A 27,213-nucleotide genomic window follows, 5' to 3' on the forward strand; every position below is an offset into this window, starting at 1 on the left:
CTGTTTACTGCAGAGCAAAGAGACTGGGAGACCCATGTCACTGACCAGACACTCTATATCAGTGATGACTGTTTACTGCAGAGCAGAGGGACTGGGAGACCCATGTCACTGCCCAGACACTCTATATCAGTGATGGCTGTTTACTGCAGAGTGGAGGGACTGGGAGACCCATGTTACTGACCAGACACTCTATATCAGTGATGACTGTTTACTGCAGAGTGGAGGGACTGGGAGACCCATGTTACTGACCAGACACTCTATATCAGTGATGTCTGTTTACTGCAGAGTGGAGGGACTGAGAGACCCATGTTACAGACCAGACACTATATTAGTGATGGCTGTTTACTGCAGAGTGGAGGGACTGGGAGACCCATGTTACCGACCAGACACTGCATCAGTGATGGCTGTTTACTGCAGAGCAGAGGGACTGGGAGACCCATGTCACTGACCAGACACTCTATATCAGTGATGACTGTTTACTGCAGAGCAGAGGGACTGGGAGACCCATGTCACTGACCAGACACTCTATATCAGTGATGGCTGTTTACTGCAGAGTGGAGGGACTGGGAGACCCATGTTACTGACCAGACACTCTATATCAGTGATGTCTGTTTACTGCAGAGTGGAGGGACTGAGAGACCCATGTTACTGACCAGACACTCTATATCAGTGATGACTGTTTACTGCAGAGCAGAGGGACTGGAAGACCCATGTTACTGACAGTGACCAGACACTATCAGTGATGACTGTTTACTGCAGAGCAGAGGGACTGGGAGACCCATGTTACTGACCAGACACTCTATATCAGTGATGACTGTTTACTGCAGAGCAGAGGGACTGGAAGACCCATGTCACTGACCAGACACTCTATATCAGTAATTGCTGTTGGAGTGTAGAACTATGAGCTATCATTTTAACATGTAGACCACTTGGAGATCAGAACTGCCCCCTCGCTGGAGACATTTAAGTCCTGACTAAAAACTCACTTTTACTCCCTAGCCTTCAATAAACCCTGATTTCCCCACACCCTAACTCACACACTCCTGTGCAATTTTATCTGGCTCCTTCCCCCCTGTATCTGTTCTTGTGTTCTTGTGTCCCCTGTGTGCTATATTGTTACTTTGTGCTACTCTATCCGTGTGTTAGCTTACTGTTGTCTTATTCTCTGATTGTACTGTCTTGTCCTGCAGTGAATCAAATCAAATCAAATTTATTTATAAGGCCCAACAACACACGTTAATGTCCCCATGGTCCCCAGTGCCTTTTTGTAATTTTGTATTATGAGTTTGTATGCTTTGACTGTACAGCACTTTGGTTGGCTCTTGAGTTTTTTTAAACGTGCTTTATAAATAAATGACTTGACTTGACTTATCTTAACAAGGTATTAAAAATACCACTTACAGCTCCTTTAATTTGTCAAATGGAAGGAATAAACTGAGATGTATTAAGAGGTCTGGGGTTAGTAGCTCATTCACAGGATTAGCTGGAGTCCACTCTCTTCCCATATTTTTAAAACACTGCTTGCCACCCCAGAGGGAAGAACAGCCAATCAGTCAGTCAATCAATTAAACTGGGTACTACAAAATATACAAATTAGTACTACTGAGTGTAGTGCTAATCAGATGTATGTACAGTTGTAGTATAATATGTACAGTGATACAGTTATAAGGACAGTATGGTAGTAGTCATACTGGCCAGCAGTGTAACTAGCAGCGTAAATACTCTTACTCATAGTATATATCATAGTAAATACTCGTACTCATAGTATACAGTATATTCAGATTAAAATGTGTTATTCCCTATATTTATTGTAACGTATAATATAACCGATAGGGCATCTGCACCTTTGTATACACTTTTTTTCTCATATTTTTATATTCAGAGTTAATTATATTGTTTACACTGTTTATTTTCCCCTCATATTTTTATATTCTGACCCTGTATTGCCTATCTTTATGTGTTTCAACCATTACCCTGCCCATACCTGTACCTCCCCCCTCCCCCATGCTGCTATGATGCCCGCATTTCCACAAGGGGATCAATAAAGGAATATCTTATCTTATCTCTCATGTTATGACATTTTATGATTTGGTTTATTATAAAATGATGCAAATAATGTACAAAAGGTTTTTTTCAATAAATGAAAGAAAATGTGATTTGAGAGACATTTGTAAATTCACTGTTCAAAAAACTAAGAAAGGGATTAAAAGGAGATTTATTTCTATTGTTGGGGTTAACTTGTGGAACAATGCTGATAGCTATTTTTGAAGATTACAAATGTGGATAATTATTCTTTTCTTTTAGAAAATACGGTTTTGAGTCTTAATTTTGTTAAGAATATAGGACAGACATAAGCATTATGCTTCAGTCTGTACCTTTTCAGTCACTGCCAAATCAAAGAGTGTTGAATGATTGTGCATATTGTATTGTGTGTGATGATGACTGAATAAAACTACTACTACTACTAGTACTCACAACTTGGCCATGGCCTCAGACTGCAGGGTGACAAAGGCCAACCCTAGGGGGCGCTCTGGCACCAGCTCCCTCTGCCTGCACACCTCTGCTGCCAGGGCCTCCTCCTGACTGCAGTAGTGCTGTATGGCATCAACCTGGAGGGATAGAATACACACATTTAGAATCTTTATTTACAGATGCAGCCATGAATTGTCGTTGGACCAACGTTTGGGCACCGTATTAACGGTAACAATGACCAGCAGGGGGCGCTCGAATACAGCTGGTGACAACGGCCCGACGCGCGGCTCTGTTTGTTCATTCATTGGAGGAGCTCGGCGCTCGAGTTACAGTACATTCAGCTCGATTACAGCTGGTGACGTCCTATGTCTACATATGAATTAATGTTGCTGAATTAAAGAATGAACAAGTAAAACGTGTCAAATCAGCAGTTCAACGTGTATATTTTCAGCATCACGTTTGTTTACCAACTATTGTAACAGTTATTATATATATATATTGAAATTCTTTATTCGGAATAACCCCTTGAGATGTAGCATCTCGTTTTCGAGGGGCTCCTAACACAATACAATGTACGGTATGTACATTTTCAGAAGAAAAAAAACCCACAAAAAACATTGGACATCGAAACAATCTACAACAACAAAATCAACTGAGAAATGACATTACAAAATAAGTAAACCAACATACAAGATCACAAAATAAACAGGACAAACAAAACAAAACACAAATCAAGCAAGGATAGGAATGGATCGTTACTTCGTACGAGATAAGTAGTGAAAGTCATGATAGTATGCAGTATATAAATGATAAACTAAAAATGATAAACTAAAAACATGTACATGTACTATGAAAGTAAGACAGCGAATTTTTTAATAAATAAAAAGATGAGATGGAACGAGTATTTGCAGGTAAGTTATTCCAATCAGAAGGGGCTTTGAACAAAAAGGCTTTCTTGGCTGTTGCTTTTGAGAGTGTTGAAAGTGTAGGTATGGAAAAATAGAGTTGGCTAGAATGCCTTAAATAATAATTGGAAGAATATGGAGTCAAGTATTGTTTTATATATTGCGGATAATTAACCCATTCTCCGCCAATCACGTGTTAAGGCGGGTTTCTCCGCCATGCGTTGTCTGCCAATCACGTCGCAAGGCGTGTTTGAGATCAATATTTCATATTTTCGTCATGGTATTCATATTTCACCCACGGCGTCTTGGCTGATGCTGTCTGAGCCATCACAACTCTGCAACGCTTCAATACCGCTACCTGGTGGCCGATCGGCAAGTTGCCAATGCCTTGTTACGGAAGTGCCCGTTGGGAGCTCGGTCAGTCCCCTAATTTCGTCCGGCCACTCGTTTATCGTCCCGGGGCTCAATACAGACACCGTGGATATGGATCTTTGTCATAACTCAATAATCAACATCATTTGGACGTGTATTAGTAATATACAAACCTAGTTTTCTTATTGTTGCTTTTTTCTCAGGCAAGAACAAATTATAAGAGTGGTCGAGAGCACTCTTACCGAAATAAGAAATTCTTACCCAGATGAGAAACATTAAAAAAAAAAAAGCCTACCATTCATAATAATAATAATACATACGATTTATATAGCGCTTTTCCTAATTCTCAAAGACACTTTACAAAACAAACAATATAATACAATACAGTTTTAGTAGATAAAATAAAAATAAAATTATAAAATGGTGAGAGAGGAAGGAGTTCATGGGTTGAAAGCAAACCATTGGTCAATTGCCCCCAAATACAGTACCCCCAAATACGACTTTATAAACCCATGCAGAACTTTTCAATTATTATTATAACTTATTGCGTTCGTTCTGCTTCTGAAATAGATTATATATTGCTGTTAGAACAGTTAGATGCTGGCTGCCCAGGCCGTACGCATATAACACATATTTACAACCTCTCCTCTCCTCTTCTCTGTATAGATGAAGATGTAGCAGTACTGTCTATCTGTATGTCATGTATGTCATATGTTATGATGAATTGAAAATGGGGGACCCTGAATGATGTAAACAAGACGAAAGTCTTTCTCTGGTGTGCATCGCCTTAACAATTGTGTGTATTGAGCTGTACTGTATTGTACCAATTCTGCAATCTGTTAATAAAATGTTCAATCAATCAATCAATCAAAACTCTGCTCCACACCTAAAGTTCTGAGCGCACTCTGAGTTTTAGCCAGGGACATTTCAGAGAGAGATGACATCTCTCCACGGACATTTCAGAGAGCAATGACATCTCTCTCTGAAAGGAGAGAGTATATGGATCAGCGGCATATATATATCAGTATACTACGCGCCACGATTGGTTCTTGACAAGCGCGCAGCCAGTCGTTCAGTATTGACAAAGCCTACTTTTGACCGATTTATTTCGCACTATACAGTACGTATACGTATAAGTACAAGTATAAGTCTTTATTTGTCATCAGATTAACATACACACACATGCGATGAGCGACCCACAGGAACACACACACATGCACTGAGTCGCAAGTCGTGAGACGTGTGTGTGTGTGTCATTTTGAGATCACAAAGCGCTTCCTGTTGAATATATCAGACAGGGATCAGATGGCGAAACTCGGCTGTTTTACACCCGCCTCGTTCGCCTTATAAGGAGATGCAAATTAATTTCACTTTGATGAATTCAGGAAGTACATTTTCAAAAAAATTCAATAAAAAAAACTTGTGGCATGAAAAGGTTGTATTATCCAACCTATTGACAAGTAAAAAGATCCAAACCCTGGTGAAGTAGTGGGCTGTAGTGAGCTCCATACACCTGTACGTCACACAGCCTGAAACACACTCCTACACAGAGCTGCCTCTACGCCTGTACGTCACACAGCCTGAAACACACTCCTACACAGAGCTGCCTCTACGCCTGTACGTCACACAGCCTGAAACACACTCCTACACAGAGCTGCCTCTACACCTGTACGTCACACAGCCTGAAACACACTCCTACACAGAGCTGCCTCTACGCCTGTACGTCACACAGCCTGAAACACACTCCTACACAGAGCTGCCTCTACGCCTGTACGTCACACAGCCTGAAACACACTCCTACACAGAGCTGCCTCTACGCCTGTACGTCACACAGCCAGGCTGAAACACACTTCTACACAGAGCTGTCTCTACACCTGTACGTCACACAGCCTGAAACACACTCCTACACAGAGCTGCCTCTACGCCTGTACGTCACACAGCCTGAAACACACTCCTACACAGAGCTGCCTCTACGCCTGTACATCACACAGTCTGAAACACACTCCTACACAGAGCTGCTCTACGCCTGTACGTCACAGCCTGAAACACACTCCTACACAGAGCTGCCTCTACGCCTGTACGTCACACAGCCTGAAACACACTCCTACACAGAGCTGCCCCTAATCCTGTATGTCACACCCAGGCTGAAACACACTCTTACACAGAGCTGCCAAATTGGTTTGCAAGGAAATGTAGCAGGAAATGTACTCTCAATGTAGCAATGTCTGTCCACCCTCTGTGAAATACCTCGCATGCATTCCACAAATACATCGACTGGACAGCGATTACACAGTAGCCGTGTCTGCATTCTGGCTCACCGATTAGACCTACACAGCAGAGAACAACAAGCGGTGTGTTTCCTCTACGGTCATGCAAGAATATTACCACCACAGCAAGATACAATAGGAAATTAACCAAACATTATAAGCTAGCCCTCCATGTCCCTCAAAAAAGCACAAACAAGCATAGGCCCAGTGCTTATAAGTAGTACTTTAAATCAGAATATTATTATCCAAATATAAATTCATTAGTAAAGAAGGCCAAATCAAGTTTTTTATCTCACTCTCACAACAGAAAACCTAAATAACCCACAAAATGTTGGCAGATAATCAGATCCTTATCCCCAAATAGCACATCTGGTCTTCCACCCTGTATTGTATCTGGTCTATCTACTGTGTATGAGAAAACTGAGATGCTCAATTGCTTTAACAAACACTTAGTCTCTTCTGGTTTTCTCTTTGATCAAGTAACAAACAATACCACAACACAGGTCCCACTTGAATCTGAGCCCCCATCACATAATACATTTGATTTTCAGCCCTTCTCTATTGGTGAAGTGCATAAAGCTCTTAAGAATTTGAATCCTAAAAAATGGGCTTGGCCAGACAAACTGGATCCCTATTATTTAAAACGTTCTGCTGATTTTATTGCAGAACCTCTAACTTATATTTTTAACTTAACCTTGACTTGTAATGAAATACCCAAGATTTGGAAAAAGGCTCATGTTCTACCCCTGTTAAAAAGTGGTGAGCCTTCAAACCCCAACAACTACAGGCCCATTTCTAATTTGTCAGCTTTAGCCAAGACACTGGAAACTCTGGTAAGTAATCAGCTGAAGGAGTTCTTATTATAACAATGCTATTTTATCTTGTGATCAATCTGGTTTTAGGAAATGTCACAGTACCGTTACAGCAGCTACAAAAGTAGTAAACGACATAATTGGGGCTTTAGATAGGAAACAACATTGTGCTTCCCTTTTTATTGATTTTTCAAAGGCATTTGATACTGTGGACCATAATATAATGAAGCATAGGCTAATTAATGTAGGACTGTCTGACTCTGCTGTTGGCTGGTCCTGTAATTATCTTGCTGACAGGACTCAATGTGTTCAGGCTGATGGTTTTTATTCTGATGTTTTATCTGTCCACAAGGGGGTGCCACAAGGTTCTGTTCTAGGACCATTGTTATTTACAATCTATATCAATAATCTAGGCAAAAATGTTCCAGATGCAAACTTTCATTTTTATGCTGATGACACTGTCATTTACTGTTGTGCTACTACTTTGACAAAAGCTCTGGAAAGTTTGCAAAATACGTTTAAAGAAATAGAATCCCAACTTCAGCAACTAAAGCTTGTTTTAAATCCGGAAAAAACAAAAATGATAATTTTTACTAAATCCAAAACAAAAGTGCCTTGTCTTGCCTCTATACACACATCGCAAGGCATTCCAATTCAGATTGTGTCGACTTTTAAATACCTTGGCTTTTTACTTGATGACAGCTTGTCTTTTAAACCACACGTTGAAAGCCTGGTCAAGAAGCTAAACGTGAGGTTGGGTTTCTTTTTCAGAAACAAATCGTGTTCTCCGCTCTCTCTGCCTGGAATGGACTCCAAAAAACTTTGAAACTGCAGGCCCTCACTACCATATCTGATTTTATAGTTCAAATTAAGGGCATTTTAAATAATGAGATGGGAGAATGTCACTGCTTCACTGCATAATGTGGTGTTATATTTTATATTTTTAACCTGACCTTCTCACCCCAGCAACCTCCTGCAAAGCCTCACCTTCCATCCTCTTTCTACCTTTTTACCCTACCCTCCAATCTCCCCCAATCCCATTCAATCTAGTTTGCTGCAGTTCAAATGTATCCCCTTGCCCCACTTTGCCTTTTATGTCTCTGTCTGTGTTTTGTGTATTTTGTATGTTTGTTTTTGTTTTGCTGCCATTTTGGCCAGGTCTTGCTCGAAAAAGAGATATTTGATCTCAAGTGACTACCTGGTCAAATAAAAGGTAAAAAATAAAATAAAATAAAAAAATTCCACTTCTCTAAAGTCAAGCATTGAGAGTGTACTGTAACCATAACATAAGAGTGAAAGCAGGGCTAAACAGCTGTGACCACAAGGTTTTCACAACCAAAAAGATGCATCTATTTCATCAGCACATCACAATGTGACCGTGGGGGTTTCATGGGTAAAAAAGATGCAGTGTATTTCATTGCCGGTTTGACTGGTTCAGGTCTTATTAATTTTTTTTATATATGAAAACAGAAAACATGAATCTATTGTTTTTCACAGCGAGGCTTGACCAGCCCACACCGTAGAGCCACCGCAGGAGAGAACAACTGTGCACTCGTACAGCAGGCTGATCCATGACTCACACTGCAACTAGGTCGTATATTTGGGAAGAGGTTAGGACTGGATTTGTGTTGGCCTTGTTTCGATTGTTGTGTGGGACTGTGTTCATCTCGTTCACACTGCTACTCTTAGTAGCTTGATTGTGTCCTTCCTGGTGTTTCCAACAGGTAGGTTGTTTGTGTCTTGTGGCACTCTGTTTATTTGAATAGCCTTATTGTGTTTGTTTGTGCTGGGTGGTTTTCCCAGTTTCCTAACCATGTGGGTTCTTGGATTGTGTCCTGTGACACTTGATAGCTTGTGTTTGTTTAGTGTTAACCCCTTTTGCCTAGTGTAGTTTGTCTCCTTGTATATCCCTGTTTGTCGTGTTTGTTTGGTCTCTCCGTGTTCAAGTACCACCCACCCCCCCCCCCCCCGCCCCCCAGTACTCTCTGAAGGCCCCCTGGAGGGTGGTAGTGGTACCACCTAGGGGTGGGGTGGGAAATCGATACGTAGTAGTATCGCGATACTATTGCGTGGCGATACTGTATCGATACAGGGACGCCAAGTATCGATATTTAATTATTCATAAAAAAAAATTAAATAATCTTTTTTTATAAGGACGTTGCATTGTTCATTTCAATACCTGTAATAGTACAGTAGTCCACACACACACACACACACACACACACACACACACACACACACACACACACACACACACACACAGTTAAGTTGGAATATGACTGTAATACAAACAGTTCAGTTTGTCAGGTACATGCAACACAGATTTTGCAGTGTTTACATCTGTCTGCTTGAGAAAATACCATGTTCTGCAATAAAGATTATTGAAGTGAGATGAACAGACTGAACTTTATTTTATTAGATAAAACATGTTGACAAAGTTTTACTTTGCAGTTGAAAAAAGGTAATAAATTCAATTTGATAAAAAAATATATATATATTTTCGCAAATATCGCGAAGTATCGCGATGTATTTAGTATCGCGATACTATCGTATCGTGACGACAGTATCGTATCGTGAGGTCTCTGGCGATTCCCACCCCTAGTACCACCCCCCTTTGAGAAACCCTGGCCTGGTCCTCCTCACCTCCTGACAGTCACTGTTGGGGCAGCAGCAGAGGTGGCCACACAGGTAGGGGTTGATCTCCTCCCGTCTCCCCGTCTGGTCCAGGACCAGCTCGTAGTAGCGCAGGTTCTTACGCGCGCGCACCCTTTGAGGGGGAAAACACAAACACACACCCAGATAGAGATGGGGACCTTTGAAGATTACAACGCTGGACCATCTAGGAACCTCTTACAAAACGGAAACAGGATGGCTTTGTGGTTAAGAGGGATGTATACAGTGCGACAGTGTAGAGGGAGGTAGAGCAATCGTCTGGTAATCCGCAGGGTCCCGGTTCGATTCCCGCTCCCCCCGTGAATCGTGTCGAAGTGTCCTTGAGCAAGACACTTAACCCCTAATAATTGCTCCCGATGAGCAGGTTGGCACCTTGCATGGTCGCCTCCCGCCGTCGGTGTGTGAACGTGTGAGTGAGTGGGTGAAATGTGAGGAACAAATTGTAAAGCGCTTTGGATAAAAGCTGCTCTATAAATGCAGCCATTTACCATTTATGTATACGGATGTATTGTGTAATCAGAAGGTTTTATCCCCTGTGAAAGCCAAAGTACTCGTGAGCAAGTCAACGAACCCCTACTTGCTGAGTCCAGAGACACACTACAAGTATGTGGACATCTGCTCATTCAAAAAAATCATGCTTATTAATATGGATTTGCTGTTATAAAACAGGCTTTCCACTACATGTTGGGACATTGCTGCAGGGATTTGCTTCTATTTCAGCCACAAGAGCATTAGTGAGTCGGACGCTGATGTTGGGGCGATTAGTCTGCGTTCCAACTCAACCCAAAGGTGTTGCGTCGGAGGTGTATATATGAATTATGAATGCCATGGCGAATTTTTTTTATATTGATCTCAATATCGCTGTACAGCGTGGTCTGGCAGACAACGCATGGCGGGCAATAACGCTGTACAGCGTGGATGCGGGGAATGTGTTAACAGGCGGGCAAATTTTTTTGAAAACACCTTAAAATTGCATACCCAAAGTAATCTGCTATTTATTATACTTTATACTTATAGCAGATGCATGAGTCTGGTGAGGTCTCTTTTGAAATGAAACATTCAGAATTTTCATCCACAACAGGAAGAAGTTAAGTAAATGTTTTAAGTCATTCTTTTTTACTTCCATTTGAATTATCTTGCAAACAGAGGCCTCTTACATCTATCTTCAGATTTGATCAGATTCACTCTCAATATTACTGAAACAGAGTAAGTGAACCATAAACACATCCCATTGACAAACAAAGCACGGGCCTCTCCCCCTTCGAGCCCCAAACTAACGAAATACATATTTACTGTATGAAGAATAATCTCAGAACGAAGCATTTGAAATACATGGCTTTCTAGTCATATATCCCCGTTTGCAGAATTTGATTGGCTACAAAAGTGGCCAATCGTTTTCACCGGTCAGACGTGATTGGACCGATTACCGGAAGGCGAAACAGGAGGTGGTCACTTTTTCAGAATGACGCTCGTTGGTTGTTTCGTCTTATTCCCGGAGATCGCGAGCACCTAATACGTTGAGTAGGGCAGTGGTTCCCAAAGTCGGGGTGGGCCGCGAGATGATTTAATTTTTTTTTTTTTTTGTCAGGCCACTGAACTTAGAAGCAGGCCAGGACAGTGTTTCTAGTTGTATTCTAAAATGTGACTATATGGTTTTATATTAACTTAATAAATAAACAAAAACGAAAAATCTACTTATTTCAACGAACATTTCAAACTAAATAACAGATTATGCACATAAAACGCTGAAAACAACCGAAGCAACAATAGTATTTTAATGAGGCTATTATTATTATCATTATTATTTTGCAACAAGTTAGCCTTCTCATAAATAGCACATATAAATGAATAACTAACTTGAACTAACTTAATAGGATTGAAGTGATATTTGGCTTAAAAAATCGGTCGCCTGGCAAAAAAAAAAGAGAAAAAAAAGCCAGACGATGTGCATTGGGCCGCGGCTCTCTGACGCCTTATTTTCTGGGCCCCGGCCTGAAAAGTTTGGGAACCCCTGGAGTAGGGTGTCAATCGAACGGTGACAATCTTAGCTTTCGAGCAATATATTGGTTCATTGGCATAAAAGCATTGGATCGCCTTAAAAACGAGGCCAAAGTGCCGCGAGTGCAAAATGGGTCGTATAAGTAGCTTTATTGTGTCCTTCCTGGTGTTTCCAACAGGTACGGTTGTTTGTGTCTTGTGGCACTGTGTTTATTTGAATAGCCTTATTGTGTTTGTTTGTGCTGGGTGGTTTCCCAGCTTACCCAACCATGTGGGTTTTGGGGTTGTGTCCTGTGACACTTGATAACTTGTGTTTGTTTAGTGTTAACCCCTTTTGCCTATAGTGTAGTTTGTCTCCTTGTATATCCCCGTTTGTTCTCCTTTACCTTATCCCTGTTGTTTGTGTGTTTATGGGTTTCATTCCCCTTTATTTACAATAAATATCATTTACTTTTGAAAACGCGGCTTTATTATTTCCTCCTACCGGGACCTGTGCTAAAAGCACTCACTGAACAGGTTGGCTTCACAACAACCCGGTTCAGGTACATTTATATTATTTATAGACCTTTGTATGCGACACCATTGTATGCTGTAGAGTTAAAGGGGCACTTCACCAAAAAACAATGGCGATTTATTTTCCATATAATCTCAGACATCCAAAAACTCTATACACTTTTGCACACATTCATATCTAGCTTGACAGTTATCGAGAGTAATTGCGTTTGAATATGGCCACCGGTGATGTCATCGAGGACAATGAATCTTTGTGCTGTGTTAAGTACAGCTCAATGAAATGATAAGGTAACAGTCCCTATAAGACAAGGTATTGCTGTTTTTTTTACATCATTTTAATGGTGTTGTCATTAACACAACACAAGGATCCAATGTCCCCGATGACATCAATGGTGTCCATGGAAGTGCCCCTTTAAGATGTAATCTGAGCCAGGCAGCACTCTGAGCCCCTGGTCAAACAAGTACATGTAGTCATTTAGCTGAACGCTTTTATCCAAAGCGACAAAGTTGTGTACAACAAACTAGGGGAGATAGAGCCTTCGCTGCTGCTGGCCCTCGGCTCTGGAACAGCCCCCCCCCCCCTCACATAAGATCTGCCCAGAGCCTAGAGGCTTTTAAATCGCTGTTCTATTGGATTTTTTTTTTTTAACTTTATTTTTTAGCGTTTATCGCTTTTCTGGTCAAGCATGACCGACAGAAACAGGTTGAAACGGGATATAGAGCAGGGGAAGACATTCTGATAAATGACGGCGGGTCCGGGAATCGAACTCGTGTCCACCAGATCCGTGACGCAGCGCGGTTTTCCCCGACGCAGAAATAGCGCCGAGATATGCGGTGAGCTACTGGAGCTCCCCCTATTGGATTCTTATTATATTATTATATATTATTATTGTATTATGCACAATCGTTGCGGGCAAGACCCCCCGCATTTCATTGTATACTTGTATGCCGTGACAAATAAAACTCTTGCCTTGACTTGACTTGGCCTTGGACCAGAGTTAGCCTGCCACTTGTACATTACGTTCGCTGTTACTCTGGACTTTTAATCTAATTTGTCTCTTTTATATTGCACCTTGCTCGTGCTTTCTTAAATATACAATACCTTTTTCTGTAATTTTAGTGTATTTTTACTTGTTACTGCATTGTATGTGTTTTTATCATGTGAAGCACTTTGGTTTGGCTTTTAGTCATTTGTAAATGTGCTCTACAAATAAAGCTGACTTGACTTGACAACAGGTCAGCAGGAAGGGTACAACTCTGGCAGCTAAGGGGTTAAGTGATATTGTTAGTCAAACAGTGTCGAATGTGAGTGCTACAGTTTTGAGTGCATAGTAGTAGACATATTTGCATAGTAGGTACAGATAGGTACCGGTAATATATATGCCAAATAAAAACTATAAATAAATAAAATTATTGTGTGTTTTAAAAGTGTGTTTTAGTCTACGGAGGAAAATTGTACATGTACAGTATGTCTCTCAGAGGGATATGCAAAGACATCAATTCCTAATTACTTGCGTTACCTAATAAGAGGCCTTGCACGGAATGTGTTTGTGTAGTTCCTTCCTCCAGCATGACTGCCTGGAACATTTTGTACACGGCAGCGGAAAAGATAACGGTTGCCATGTGTTGATATTAGGGCAAATGTGTATTAACACCACTATTTATATTATTTTACGCATAACGCACATTAAAAAAAAAAGAAAAAAAAAATATATATATATATATATATACGGTATTATGAATTGTAACAATGTACATTCAGTCACACCAGTTCATATATCAAGAAAAATAAATGGCATTTTGGTGACTTCTTCAGACAAACATTTCTGAGTACATTTGTATTATGACATGCATTTCTTGTGTGTATGTGTCTGTCCCGTATGGAAGCGTATTGCTACCACACCAGAAACAGAAAAAAAGATATGAAACGTTTCACGTTATAACGTGATAAGTTGGTACTGTATCACGTTATAACGTGAAACGTTTTATGTTAAAACAATAAGTTATCACGTTATAACGTGAAACGTTTCATCATATCTTTTTTTCTGTTTCTGGTGTGGCAGCAATACGCTTCCCTAGTCCTCCAAATAGGCCCAGACAATGAAAGTAACCTCTCACGTGGTACTGTGTGAGAGAGGGAAAGAGAGAACTTCAGTTGGATTTGTGAAACTGTTTTGATTCCACATAGTAGAAGGGGATGTTCTTGTGACCCTTTACATTGAGGTCCATGGTTTGGTTTGGTTTTAATGCTTAAAAAACAGGGGACGTTTTAGTGAACGTTTATAAGAGTTTGACACTACATTGTGAGTATAATGCAGTACCTTTGTTCTTCTGGACACTATTTGTCCTTTTGGTTATTTATTTGATCTAATAAACACACATTTGCATAAAGCTAGCACGTCTGTCCCCATGTTGATAAGACTATTAAACATTTGAAAAATAACCCTTTAAAGCACATGTGCAATTAATCACAGTTCACTATGGAAAATCATGTGATTGATCACAATTAAATATTGTAATTGGTTGACAGCCCTAGTTGATATACGAGAAATACATGAACAAAAGCCTACTTATGTGGTGTCGTACTACTGGATCCTGTAAACCAGTCACGGTGGAACAGTAATATCATGCTTTATCTACTCCAACACTGCTCAGAAATGAGGTTAGTTTCTTTTGAAAGTGTTCCAATGGTTACAGGAAGCCACACACCGGAAGGAAGATAACCACACAAACACCCTGTGCAACGCCTCTATTAGGAAACACTTGCAGCTCGGGAAATAAATAAAAAAGAAGATCGGTGATGCAGCCTTTGTAAACTACGCCCCAAAACTGTGCAACACGTTACCCAACAATATTTGGGAAGCCATTACATTACACAGCAAGCATTTGACTGACTTTACACTATTATACTGCACTATTTCTCTGTAATTGACATTGCACTATTTCTCTATGTTTTATTCCCCATGTTTTTATGTTTTTATTCTCTTATTTTATATATCGCAGGCTGGACATCCGTATTAGTCAATAACTGTTTTCTGCATCAGGCATATATCTGCATTATTTGATCCCACTTTTTCTCTTGCTGCTTGTTTTACACAGATTTTATGTCTTATTTCTGACTGACTGACTTCTGACTTTGAACTGCAATCCCCTGTATGAAAGGTGCTATAGGAATACAGGTATTATTATTATTAAACTCCTCATTATTACACAAATCCAACTGATTCAAGACCCACACGTAAAGTGGTGTTGTCTCCCCTGTATTGGGTGGTGTCTCTCACCTCTCCTTGTCCAGGTGCATGAGCTTGGCCACGTCGTAGCCCAGGTTCACGTCGCACACTCGGCAGGTGGGGTAGGCCTCTCTGTGGGGCAACAGCACGTCAGAGGAATGGAGGAGATTCACATTTACATTTAGTCATTTAGCTGACCGCTTTTATCCAAAGCGACTTACAAGTTCTGTACGACAAGTCAGCAGGAAGGGTACAACTCTATCAGCTGAGTAACAATGTTCATCAAAGTGTTGCGTGCTACAGTGTAGGTTAGTTTATTAGGACAAGTGCATGACAATAAGGTTAGTTAGGGTTAGATTTTTTAATCAATTTTTTTTATTTCAAATCAAATCAAATCAAATCAAATTTATTTATAGGGCCCGACAACACACGTTAATGTCCCCATGGGCCGTACAGGTCTTCTTTAAACAAGTCAAGAAGACAACATAACAATAAGTCAAGAACAGAACAAGAACACCATAGGGTCCAAACATTTTTTAGATGAATGCAAATAAATGAAAGAATGCAAGCACTCCCAGACATACCCCACGCGAAGGTAAGGAAAAACTCACTAAAACCTAACAATAGGGAAAAAAGCTCCACAGGCAATGTGGAGGAGAGAAACCTTAGAAGGGCCGTTCAAGGGGGGATCTCCCTTCTTAGATGTCGGTGATAGTAGTGTTGCAGACGGACAGTTGGTAAGCATGCACTCATGTGTGTAGTGAAACACAGATGAGTGCATGCAATAGCAACTGTACATTTTGAAAAATTAAAGATAGAGTTGATAGCGGATCTATTTGAAGCACAGGGGCGGCGCAAGAGGGTCACGTCCTCCCCGTCTTAGTCACGGGACATTCAGCACTCCGGTCGTTGCTCAGGGACAGCCGGAGACAGGGGGAAGGGGGGGTGGCACAGAGAGGGTCGCGAACTCCCCGACATCATCGCGGGACATCCGGCACTCCGGTCACCACTACGAAACCTCCGAAGACAGGGGGGCACGCAGAGGGGGTCGCAATCTCCCGGCCTTCGTCACGGGACGTCCAACACTCCGGTCAACACTCCAGGACAGCAAGTCATAGGAAGACAGGGAGACGGGACAGGCGTTAGACAGCTCATGAGATTGTAGTAGGCGGACATAGCAATAGATACAAGTGGTAGGCATATATGTGAATGGAGTAGATATATGAAGTAAGCGTAATATGTGAATAGAATAGAAGTACTTAACCCAGCAATGAAACCGCGTTGACTGTTAATCTGTTAACAGTCTGTTAATCAGTTGACAGGACCACGGACAGACGGCGGTGAATAACTGATCCAATGCCTCGGAGGTGCATGTAGAGCAGTCACTACAAGCTTGGCCAAGACCCCGAGGCATCCATCACCTTGGTCAGCGCCAGGAGACGGGTACTCAGAGAGAAGGGGGAGGGAGAGGGGGGGGGGGGGAGAGGGGGGGGGGGGGGGGGAAGAGTTAGAGAGTTCCCATGTTTGTGGTGCTGCAAAGGAGCAGACATGTAGTACCCTGTAGTGCCATGTAGTACCCCGTAGTGCCATGTAGTACCCTATAGTACCCCATAGTGCCATGTAGTACCCCGTAGTATCCTGTAGTACCCTGTAGTGCCATGTAGTACCCTGTGGTGCCATGTAGTACCCTGTAGTGCCATGTAGAGCTGTGTAAGCCATGTAGTACCCTGTAATGCCATGCAGTACCAAGTAGTACTCTGTGGTACCATGTAGTACCCTGTACCCTAACTAAACTACCCTATAGTAAACTACCCAGTGGTACCATGTAGTACCCTGTACCATAACTAAACTACACAGATTAATCTAAAGGTCAGTCCCCGACCAGGTGAGATCAAGGTAGGTTGAAGGAGAGAGAGAAAAGATGAGTCTTAAGCAGGTAATAATTTCAGATAATGATTGAAGATGGGCAGCAGTTCGTTCCACCATTGTGGGGCAAGGACTGAGAAAAGGCAGGTTCTCCTTGATGACCCTCCCGGAGCTTGGATAGGAGTGGGTCTGAGGCGGCCAGAAGATGCAGAGCGTAGGGGTCTTGAGGGTGTGTAGTTAGAGACCATTGACCGGAGGTAGTAGATATGAGGATCTAAATCTTTTCCTTTGGACCCTTGGGGACCGACCCCCCCCCCTGCGGGGTCACGGGATGATTTTGGGGTTGTGTCACGAAAAATATATGTAAATAATATGTTATCATAATTTAGAAGTCTAAAAGCCCCTCCAATTATCAATCAATTCAAATAGAGGGAGGGGAAATCATTTAAAGTGATTTTTTTTCATTAATCATTCTGTATAGGCTGCTGGACCGTGTTCGGAGGAGGTCAGGAATAAGTGTTCCCCTGGTTTTAACGGTTAAAAGCTGTGCGTTGGAAATCCAGGGTACCACTTGTTTACTGACGATACAGATCCTGAGCGTTCAGCGTCGGACGATACAGAGTGCCGATCTGATTGGTACATTTTACCGACTTAAGGCTGTGATTATGTTATGTTATGCCTTTCACGGCGACAATATTAAAGGAAAACTCCAACATTTTGGGAAATTAGCTTATTTAACATCTTCCCTGGAGTTAGACAAGAAGATGCATACCTTTTTTGTCTCTGTGCGTGCATTTTAGCTTTGGGAATAGACGCTCCGTTAGCATAGCTTAGCTTCATCACTGGAAGTGAGTAGGGGCCGGAGCCTTACAGTGCCTTACAGTGTATTGCAAGGTCTGACATTGACCAAACTTGATATGCATGACCTTGGTGGGCTCTAGGTCAACTCCTGAAAAGGGGGTCAATGTCAGACTTTGCAATCAAAAGTTAGGGGGCTAATAACCCTTGCCATAATTTCAGTGTGCCCCCTAACTTTTGATTGCAAGGTCTGACATTGACCCCCTTTTCAGGAGTTGACCTAGAGCCCACCAAGGTCATGCATATCAAGTTTGGTCAATGTCAGACCTTGCAATACACTGTAAGGCACTGTAAGGCTCCGGCCCCTACTCACTTCCAGTGATGAAGCTAAGCTATGCTAACGGAGCGTCTATTCCCAAAGCTAAAATGCACGCACAGAGACAAAAAAGGTATGTATCTTCTTGTCTAACTCCAGGGAAATGTTAAATAAGCTAATTTCCCAAAATGTTGGAGTTCCCCTTTAACCTGTTCACTGCCACACGACAAAGGGTTAACCCTTTCACAACGCACACTACAGAAGGTTAACCCTTTCACTACCCCACTACAGACGGTTCTGTAGTGTGGTAGCGAACGGGTTAACATTATGTAGTGTGGTAGTGAAAGGGTTAACCTTATGTAGTGTGGTAGTGAAAGGGTTAACTATTGTTTTCAATGGTTTTATTGCATCAGGCGCACATCTCCTCCAAAACTACAGGTCTCGCTTTTGAAACAGCGCTTTTTCAGGCACTCAGTTGAAAAAACGTTCAACTTTAGCTGCAGAGAGCGTACATTAATGTCAATGTCACCTGCTTCTTGTAATCCAATGTCATCACAGTTTGGGGGTCATTGGATAAAAAGTGATCGAGAGAAATGTTACTCCATTAGAGAGATCTAACATGCTTCCATATATACGGTACATGCAGGAAATCAAGGCACTGCTTTGGCATGTCATACGCTTCCTGGTATCAGTACTGGGGAATGATAGCGATATCCTATTGCAGCCTGGTATCAGAGGGATATCGGTGCATCCGTAATGAAATGGTAGGACAACAACAACGCTCTCGGGTACTCACACAAAATGGGTCTTGACAGACTCCTCTGTGGCCTGCTTAGGAACTGCAGTCACAAACAGGGTGTTTCTGGTCTACACAGGGGAGAGTGAATGAATGAATGAATGAATGAATGAATGAACACTTTATTTAACAGATTGCAGAATGGGTACAATACAGTACGGCTTAATACACACAATTGTTAAGGAGATGCAGAACAGAGAAAGACGTTTGTCTCGTTTACATCAGGGTCCCCCATTTTCAATTCATAGTGACATTTATGACATACACGACATACAGCAGGTATATAGTACTGTTACATTTGTGACATATACGATATGCAAATATACAGTACTGTTACCCAGAGATCCTAACAGAAAATATATACATATGATGGTGAGTAGACTGTACATTATGAGGGGGTGGGTGGGAGAAAATATTACATACACTATATAACAGACAGCGTTAGTTAGGGGAGGGAGTTTTTATATCGATAGAAAATATGGGTAGTACAGGATGCTTGTGTGAGTGTGAGTGTGAGTGTGAGAGTGAGAGTGAGAGTGAGAGAGAGAGATTCTGAGGCTGCGGTTACATTAAAGCCATTTCATTTAGTTTCATCTAGCTTTTCAGAACGCTGCGTATTGGCAGGCAAGTTAGAGTTAAGTTAGGGCGCAGATCCACCTGCCTCATATTTATGACCGCACGCGTCTTTTTTCAATGTATCCCAATGGGGAGAGGGCGTATGCGGCCGCATGCGCCGCCTATAGGAAATGCGCTGCAGTCGGCTTCTTTTTTCAGCTTTTTTGTGCGGCCGAAAGTTGAAACTTTCTGAACTTTCAGAGCGATGCGCTGAGCTCATTTTCAGACAACCAATCACAGCCATTCATATCTACCACTCTGTTTGTAACCTGACACCGGAGCTGCCTGCCTGTCTTGGCTGTCTCCCACAGTAGACGGGCCATTGAGATTCGCGACAAAACACAAATACACTAATAATAATAACGAATACACTACTAAAAAGCTAATAAAAAGCAAAGGGCGAACTGTGGTGTCAGGCAATAACTATATATATAATTAATATACAATAAAGTTATTAAAATATGCTATAATATGTGCAAAACCGCGGCAAGAAAAAACGATAAAAGGATGGCTGTAGATTTCTTTCTGTCATCTACAAGATGCGCTTCATGCCAGCACTGCCGGCTCACTATCAGTGTTTTTGTGAGATTGGTGGACGCGGGCCCTTAGACGTCGTTTTGTCACGTCTACTATATACATGTAGTACAATGCCAAAGCAGTAGGTGGCAATGTAGTTCAAACATGAAGGCCATTTTCAACCAATCAGAAAGGTTGAACGAGTCACTCAACATCCTGCTCAAAATCTCAGAAAGCCACCATCTTTATACCTCGCATGAGCCATTTAGCAACATAGCATTTATTTTTCAGCAAGAAATTGCAAGTGCAATAAACAAAAACGGATACATTCACTGTGTGTTCTGCCTCATTTGTTGATGATTTGTTGATGAAACAAAACTAACATCAACACAATTTACCACCAAGAGCGGAGTTTAGTCTCACAAAAATATCACAGATTTTGTTAGCTTACGTGCTAACGTGATTGGGATATGCCATTATAACAGTATAGCATTGTGGCTAGCAGCGTAGTAACGTTAATGCTAGCAGAATGAATGGATGTAAACGTTATTTAACAGATTGCAGAATGGGTACAATACAATACGGCTCAATACAAACAATTGTTAAGGGAATGCAGACTGTTGTAGTTTGGAGTACTGGGTTCCTTATAACAATAACTTGACAACACATGATCTTAGTTTAGCCGCAGCTACAGGCAATCTGAGGAGGATGCAGCTGATATCCTGTATAGATCCAGCCAGGGGAGAATTTGGCGTCGGTGTTTACTACTGCGCATGTGCGTTGGGCAAGAACGGCTCCGTATCCGGCTTGCGCAAATTACATGGCACCATTGTCGGCGAGTTTCGGCAAGTTTCCAAAACGAAAACACCCTTTCAGCGTTGCCACTAGGAAAACGTGTTTTCCTGCCAAAACGGCGTTTCTTTTTAACTTGGACATGCAAACGTAATCATTCGAAAATACAACGTTGCTGTTTTACCCCAGTGTAACCATGGCCTGAGACAGAGTTTGAGTTCAAGTCCTTTGTTACCTATGTAATAAACCTGCATCATTTGGACATAACCTTAGTGATGAGCTCAAGGTTTGTCGTTTGTTTTGTGTGCTGTATATTGTATGCCTATGGTATTTATAGCTCAACTCCCGACTGCAAGCCAGCTTTCTCGTCTGGGATAGTAAAGTAGTGTCTCCAGATCCCACAGTCTGGATATTGATATTGACATTTGAAAGTACTGTATCTTCATCAATTATTGCCATGTTTTCTATGCAAAATATCCCCCTCCAAAGGAACTAGGAACTGATTGGGCAAACCTGAAATCATGTCTCAATGTGAATAGAAAATGCTAAAAACAATTAGCGCCATGCTCCGGGAGATATAGATAAATAAAAACACATATTGGGTGGTATAAGCCAGTTTGCTAGTAAGTCAATTAGTTAAGCTTTCAAAACCAAGTAGGTCCATTTGATCACCCCATCCAGAGCCGTAAGGTCAGCCGACCAACTGCTGCTACATGTGCCCAGGTCTAGGCTAATAAAAACCAAAGGGGACAGAGCTTTCTCCATAGCCGCCCCTAAACTGTGGAACAGCCTCCCCTTCCACATCAGGTCAGCCCAGACCCTGGAGGTCTTTAAGTCCCAGCTTAAGACTTATCTATTCTCCCTGGCCTTTGACCAGAGCTGGGCCCGCCTCCTAGGTCGTTACTTTTAGTCCTTTTATGCCTCGTTTGTATTATACTTTTCTTTATTCTTATTTTGTTTTTATCTGAACCCCTGCACTTATTTGTATTTGTACTTTTTGCACTTTTATATTCAGTATATGCTTTGTATCTGTATTTTCTTCTTTGCTCTATGTTTTATCTGTGAAGCACTTTGGTACAGTCATAACTTTTGTTAATAAATAAATAAATAATTTATTTATTGATTTGGTACTTTATAACAAAATGTTTTAGTTGAAAGGGAGCCGTCAATAAGCATGATCTGACCCCCCAACAACATGATCTGACCCTGGCCTGACCCCTGATGATCTGACCCCTGATGATCTGACCCCTGATGATCTGACCCCCCAACAATCCTGAGAAATGCTCTGAGCAGCCAGATGAGCCCAGTTTTTTAACTGTTTTTTTTTGAATAGTTATTAAAGTTTGTATTCATTAAGATTCGGCTGGATGGTTAATAACAAAATTTTTCATGTGATGTGACAAACTCCAGTGAACTTTACCTGGACTTTACTGCCACACTACCAAATGGTTAACCCTTTCACTGCGACAATACATAAGGTTAACCTTTCCACTGCCACACGACAAAGGGTTCACCCATTCACTACCACACTACAGAAGGTTAACCCTTTCACTACCACACTATAGAAGAGACGTTTAACCTTCTGTAGTGTGGTAGTGAAAGGTTAACCTTCTGTAGTGTGGTAGTGAAAGGGTTAAGGTAAGGGACAGGTTTATAAAACAACCTTTGTGGTGAAAGTTACAGCTTTGCAGCTAGAGGCCAAAATGTGAGGATTCCCATGAAAACGTCTAGATGTTGTCGTGATAAAGTACTGGGCCCTGTTCCTCGTACCTGGCTAACTGAGTTAGCCGGATAATTTTCAGCATAGCTTGACTTAAGCCAGACATTTCTGTTCCCTGACGTCGGATTGTCTAAGTCGCTATGGCAACAGATCAGAAAGTTTGAACCTGGTCGAGGGCAGAGTTTAGTTCAGTTAGCTGGATAACCTGCATGCCCACACCCTCGCAAAGAAATGCAGCTTGCTTCCTGAAATAATTCTCACAGTCTAGATCCCATTATACCATTCTGAATTATGTTTTTGTGCTTCGTTCTTCTAGAGGGGGCTTTTGAATGTAAATATATATATATATATATGATGTAAAATAATATACCTAAGATGCTGATAATAAATCACATTCAGCCTATAGATTTACTTTGTCCTAAATAATGCACATCATATTTATACGGATACGGCGCTCAGAGTCGCGATACACTGCATGTGGTTATTTTAATAACGGCGCATTGCAAATGTGAATCCCGTGGGGATATTTTTAATGAATGGCGTTTGGCTCTGATTAGTTTAATATTCTTCGCTGTGTATTTCAAGCATACATTGAAGCGTCTATGCGTGGATTGTGGATATGAATTATGAGGAATCTGAATCTGTGGATTGTTTAATTGTATCACTGTCACTGTGACAGTCACGCTTTATTGTGATATTGTAACTGGGTTTAAAATATATGAGGAGATGCGCTGTTTGATGGATTTGATGACGTGACGTGACTTGATAAATTGAATGAGCCTTTGACATTTTTGATGAATGAATTTGAGAAAATGCATTTATCTTTTCAAGCACTGTTATCTGATGATGAACATGAGGTGTCACTGGTATAAACCAAAGGTTAATCAATTCAATGCATGTATGGATGATGTCCAAAACAGATTAAAACCTGATTAATAGTGTAACTGCAAGCCTCCCTCCAAGCCTCTCTTTGGGAACCATGTATTTATATACCGGTAGTACATAATACCTAAGCACATACAGTACAGATATCCTCATAATATAATACGTATCAATTAGATATACTATTTGGGCTTGTTTTTATCCTTATTCTGAAAGAGTTGAACTAATTATTTTCGCTAGCAAGATCTCATTTGATTATTCATTCCATTAAGCCTACTGCCAGCAGGCACATTTAAAGAAATATAATCTGATTGATTGGGGTAATGAGGGACTTAAAATGAGCCTATAGATTATGCATTTAACTTCTCGGCGAGGCTATTGAGCCATACTGTATTGTACCCATTCTGCAATCTTGTTAATAAAGTTGTAAATCAATCAATCAATCAATGCCGTTGGAAAATCAGGATGTCTGCTATCTACACCTGCTGTCTTTTCAGGTGAGGCGGCCGCGTGCAATTATCCTGAGTATCAAGTCTGGTTCGAATTAACGAGACTGAATCCACCTTCGAGGAACAGGGAAAGCCTGGATTCAAACATCGGGTTAATTGAATCTGGATAATGGGACTTTTGATTGACTTAGTTGAACCAGGTACGGGGAATAGGGCCCTGAACTGAACCGTGTGTGCATGGATGCAAGTGTGTGCGTGTGTCTGTGTGCATGTGTGTGTGTCAGGGTTACCACAGACATTGCGAAATCAAATTCAAGGACTTTTAAGTACTTTTCTAAGCACTATTACATAATTTTATTTTTTTAATAAATCCGACAATTAGTTACACTTTAAATAAAAACATTTAATTCCTTGATTCAGAACTTTTTTATCATGGATGAACAAAACTTTCAATGCGAATGGTTGATTTGAATTGTTAATTTTTTTTTGCTGTTTTCAAGGAACTCCAGGCCTCGACTTTATTTTTTTTTAAATCACTTCAAGGACCTTGTGCGAACCCTGGTCTGTGTGCGCGTGTGTCTGTGTGCATGTGTGTGTGTGTCTGTGTGTGAGTGTCTGTGTGCGCGTGTGTTTGTCTGTGTGTGTGTGCGTGTGCGTCTGTGTGCGTCTGTGTGCATCTGTGTGCGTCTGTGTGCGTCTGTGTGCATCTGTGTGCGTGTGTGTGCATCTGTGTGCGTCTGTGTGCATCTGTGTGTGTGTGTGTGTGCGTGTGTGTCTGTGTGTGTATCTGTGTGCGTGTGTGTCTGTGTGTGTATCTGTGTGCGTGTGTGTCTGTGCGTGTGTGTCTGTGTATGTCTGTGTCTGTGTGCGTGTGTGTGTCTGTGTGCGTGTGTGTGTCTGTGTGCGTGTGTGTCTGTGTGCGTGTGTGTCTGTGTGCGTGTGTGTGTGTCTGTGTGCGTGTGTGTGTCTGTGTGTCTGTGTGTGTGTGTGTCTGTGTGCGTGTGCGTGTGTGTGTCTGTGTATGTCTGTGTCTGTGTGTGTGTATGTCTGTGTCTGTGTGCGTGTGTGTGTGTCTGTGTGCGTGTGTGTGTCTGTGTGTGTGTGTGTGTGTGCGTCAGACTGACCGTGTCACTGCGCATGCCCTTCATCTGGGAGGTGTGGCGTCTCAGGATCACGACGGTCAAGATCAGGTAGAGGACGGCGAACACAGTGTGCAGCCAGAGCAGGTTGTTTCTACAAACACAAACAGCACCACTACAGTCAGGATCAGGTAGTGCAGCCAGAGCAGGTTGTTTCTACAAACACAAACAGCACCACTACAGTCAGGATCAGGTAGTGCAGCCACAGCAGGTTGTTTCTACAAACACAAACAGCACCACTACAGTCAGGATCAGGTAGTGCAGCCACAGCAGGTTGTTTCTACAAACACAAACAGCACCACTACAGTCAGGATCAGGTAGTGCAGCCACAGCAGGTTGTTTCTACAAACACAAACAGCACCACTACAGTCAGGATCAGGTAGTGCAGCCACAGGAGGTTGTTTCTACAAACACAAACAGCACCACTACAGTCAGGATCAGGTAGTGCAGCCACAGCAGGTTGTTTCTACAAACACAAACAGCACCACTACAGTCAGGATCAGGTAGTGCAGCCACAGCAGGTTGTTTCTACAAACACAAACAGCACCACTACAGTCAGGATCAGGTAGTGCAGCCACAGCAGGTTGTTTCTACAAACACAAACAGCACCACTACAGTCAGGATCAGGTAGTGCAGCCACAGCAGGTTGTTTCTACAAACACAAACAGCACCACTACAGTCAGGATCAGGTAGTGCAGCCACAGCAGGTTGTTTCTACAAACACAAACAGCACCACTACAGTCAGGATCAGGTAGTGCAGCCACAGCAGGTTGTTTCTACAAAACACAAACCAAACAATCACATCTCTTCATAATAACAGAAAGAAAGAAAGAAAATGCTGCTATGCTAATTAACCCTTTCATTGCAACACTACAGAAGGTTAACCCTTTACTATCACACTACCGACGATAGTAAAGGGTTAACCTTCTGTAGTGTGGCAGTGAAAGGGTTAACCTGCTGTTGTGTTGGCAGTAAAAGGGTTAACCGTTTGGTAGTGTGGCAGTGAAAGGGTTCAATTAAAAAGCTCATTAGATATTTGAATGAATGAATGAATGATTTTATTTTATTTTATTTTATTTCGGTCTTCTTTTACAAAGCAATGTACAGTAGTAGAAAATATATAAAAGAAAGAAATTACCGAAAAGGTGTAGGCTGAAGCTGAGGCTTATAATTTCCTATCCTTTTTTACATTACATTATTTACAAAAAAACACAATTCAGTACATAATTTTGCAAAAACAAAAAGGTTACAAAAGTTTCATAGTTTTATATACAAAGCGTATACACATATTTATTTGTTTTTTATATATATTTTTGTGTAACAATTTTAATACAGTTATGTTATAATAAAATATAATTAGAATAATAATAAGGGTTTATATTTACGAATCACCTTATATTTGAATAATTCCATACATTTATGTATCGAACTACACATTTTTACTTCTTTGTCAAGTATTTTACTTCTTTAAAAAAAATGTAAAGTAAGCAAAAAAAAAGTACATCTTCACCATAGCCTTTTAATGCTATTAATTAATTTAATGCTTTTAATGCTATAATGCTAATGATTATTGTACATTTATGTCTGCACCTTCTGCATTCTCATTACTGATATGATATTAATGAACTGTGGGCAGTGGTGGACTAGAGGACCAGGAGAAATCAGGGCGGGGGAAGTTAATAACGCTTTTTGTTTGTTTGCTCAAGACCCGCCACTGGAGTGTCTTTCAGCAAAGCACTTAATAACCTCATCCTGCTTAGCAGCTAAAAGCACCGGGCAGCTACTGGACCTGAATGTCTGTAACCAACTGTGTTATATGAGAAGAAGGGCGTCGCTGAAAAAGAGCGTCTGTCCTCCGCGAACCGACCCTGGGTGAAAAACATATTGAACCTGGTCCAGTGTCACAGGCTTTCCTTTTAGCCTAGTTCCCAACAGTCACGAAATACACTCCAAATACAACTAGATACACAGGTCACAACATGTTTACAGAAAAGTTTTGGAGTTGTATTTGGAGTGTATTTCGTGACTGTTGGGAACTAGGCTACACTGGCACACCTACTTCCAGTGAATGACGCTAAGCTA

The 27,213-nt window shown here is 41.4% G+C and overlaps 1 protein-coding gene across 1 annotated transcript in view; it reads right to left on the minus strand.

The window, feature by feature from the left end:
* tmem63a (transmembrane protein 63A) overlaps nucleotides 1-27,213 on the minus strand; it is a 78,204-nt gene that overhangs the window by 25,162 nt on the left and 25,829 nt on the right. Inside the window, exons 8-12 of the mRNA XM_084330594.1 lie at nucleotides 25,117-25,225; nucleotides 19,019-19,089; nucleotides 15,294-15,374; nucleotides 9,472-9,595; nucleotides 2,476-2,609 (exon numbers count right to left, since the gene is read on the minus strand). Of these exons, the coding sequence (XP_084186720.1) occupies nucleotides 2,476-2,609; nucleotides 9,472-9,595; nucleotides 15,294-15,374; nucleotides 19,019-19,089; nucleotides 25,117-25,225 (519 nt within the window). The remainder of the gene's footprint in view (nucleotides 1-2,475; nucleotides 2,610-9,471; nucleotides 9,596-15,293; nucleotides 15,375-19,018; nucleotides 19,090-25,116; nucleotides 25,226-27,213) is intronic.

This window comes from Notolepis coatsorum, assembly GCF_963971535.1.
Source record: "Notolepis coatsorum genome assembly, chromosome: 15".
NCBI lineage: Eukaryota > Metazoa > Chordata > Actinopteri > Aulopiformes > Paralepididae > Notolepis > Notolepis coatsorum.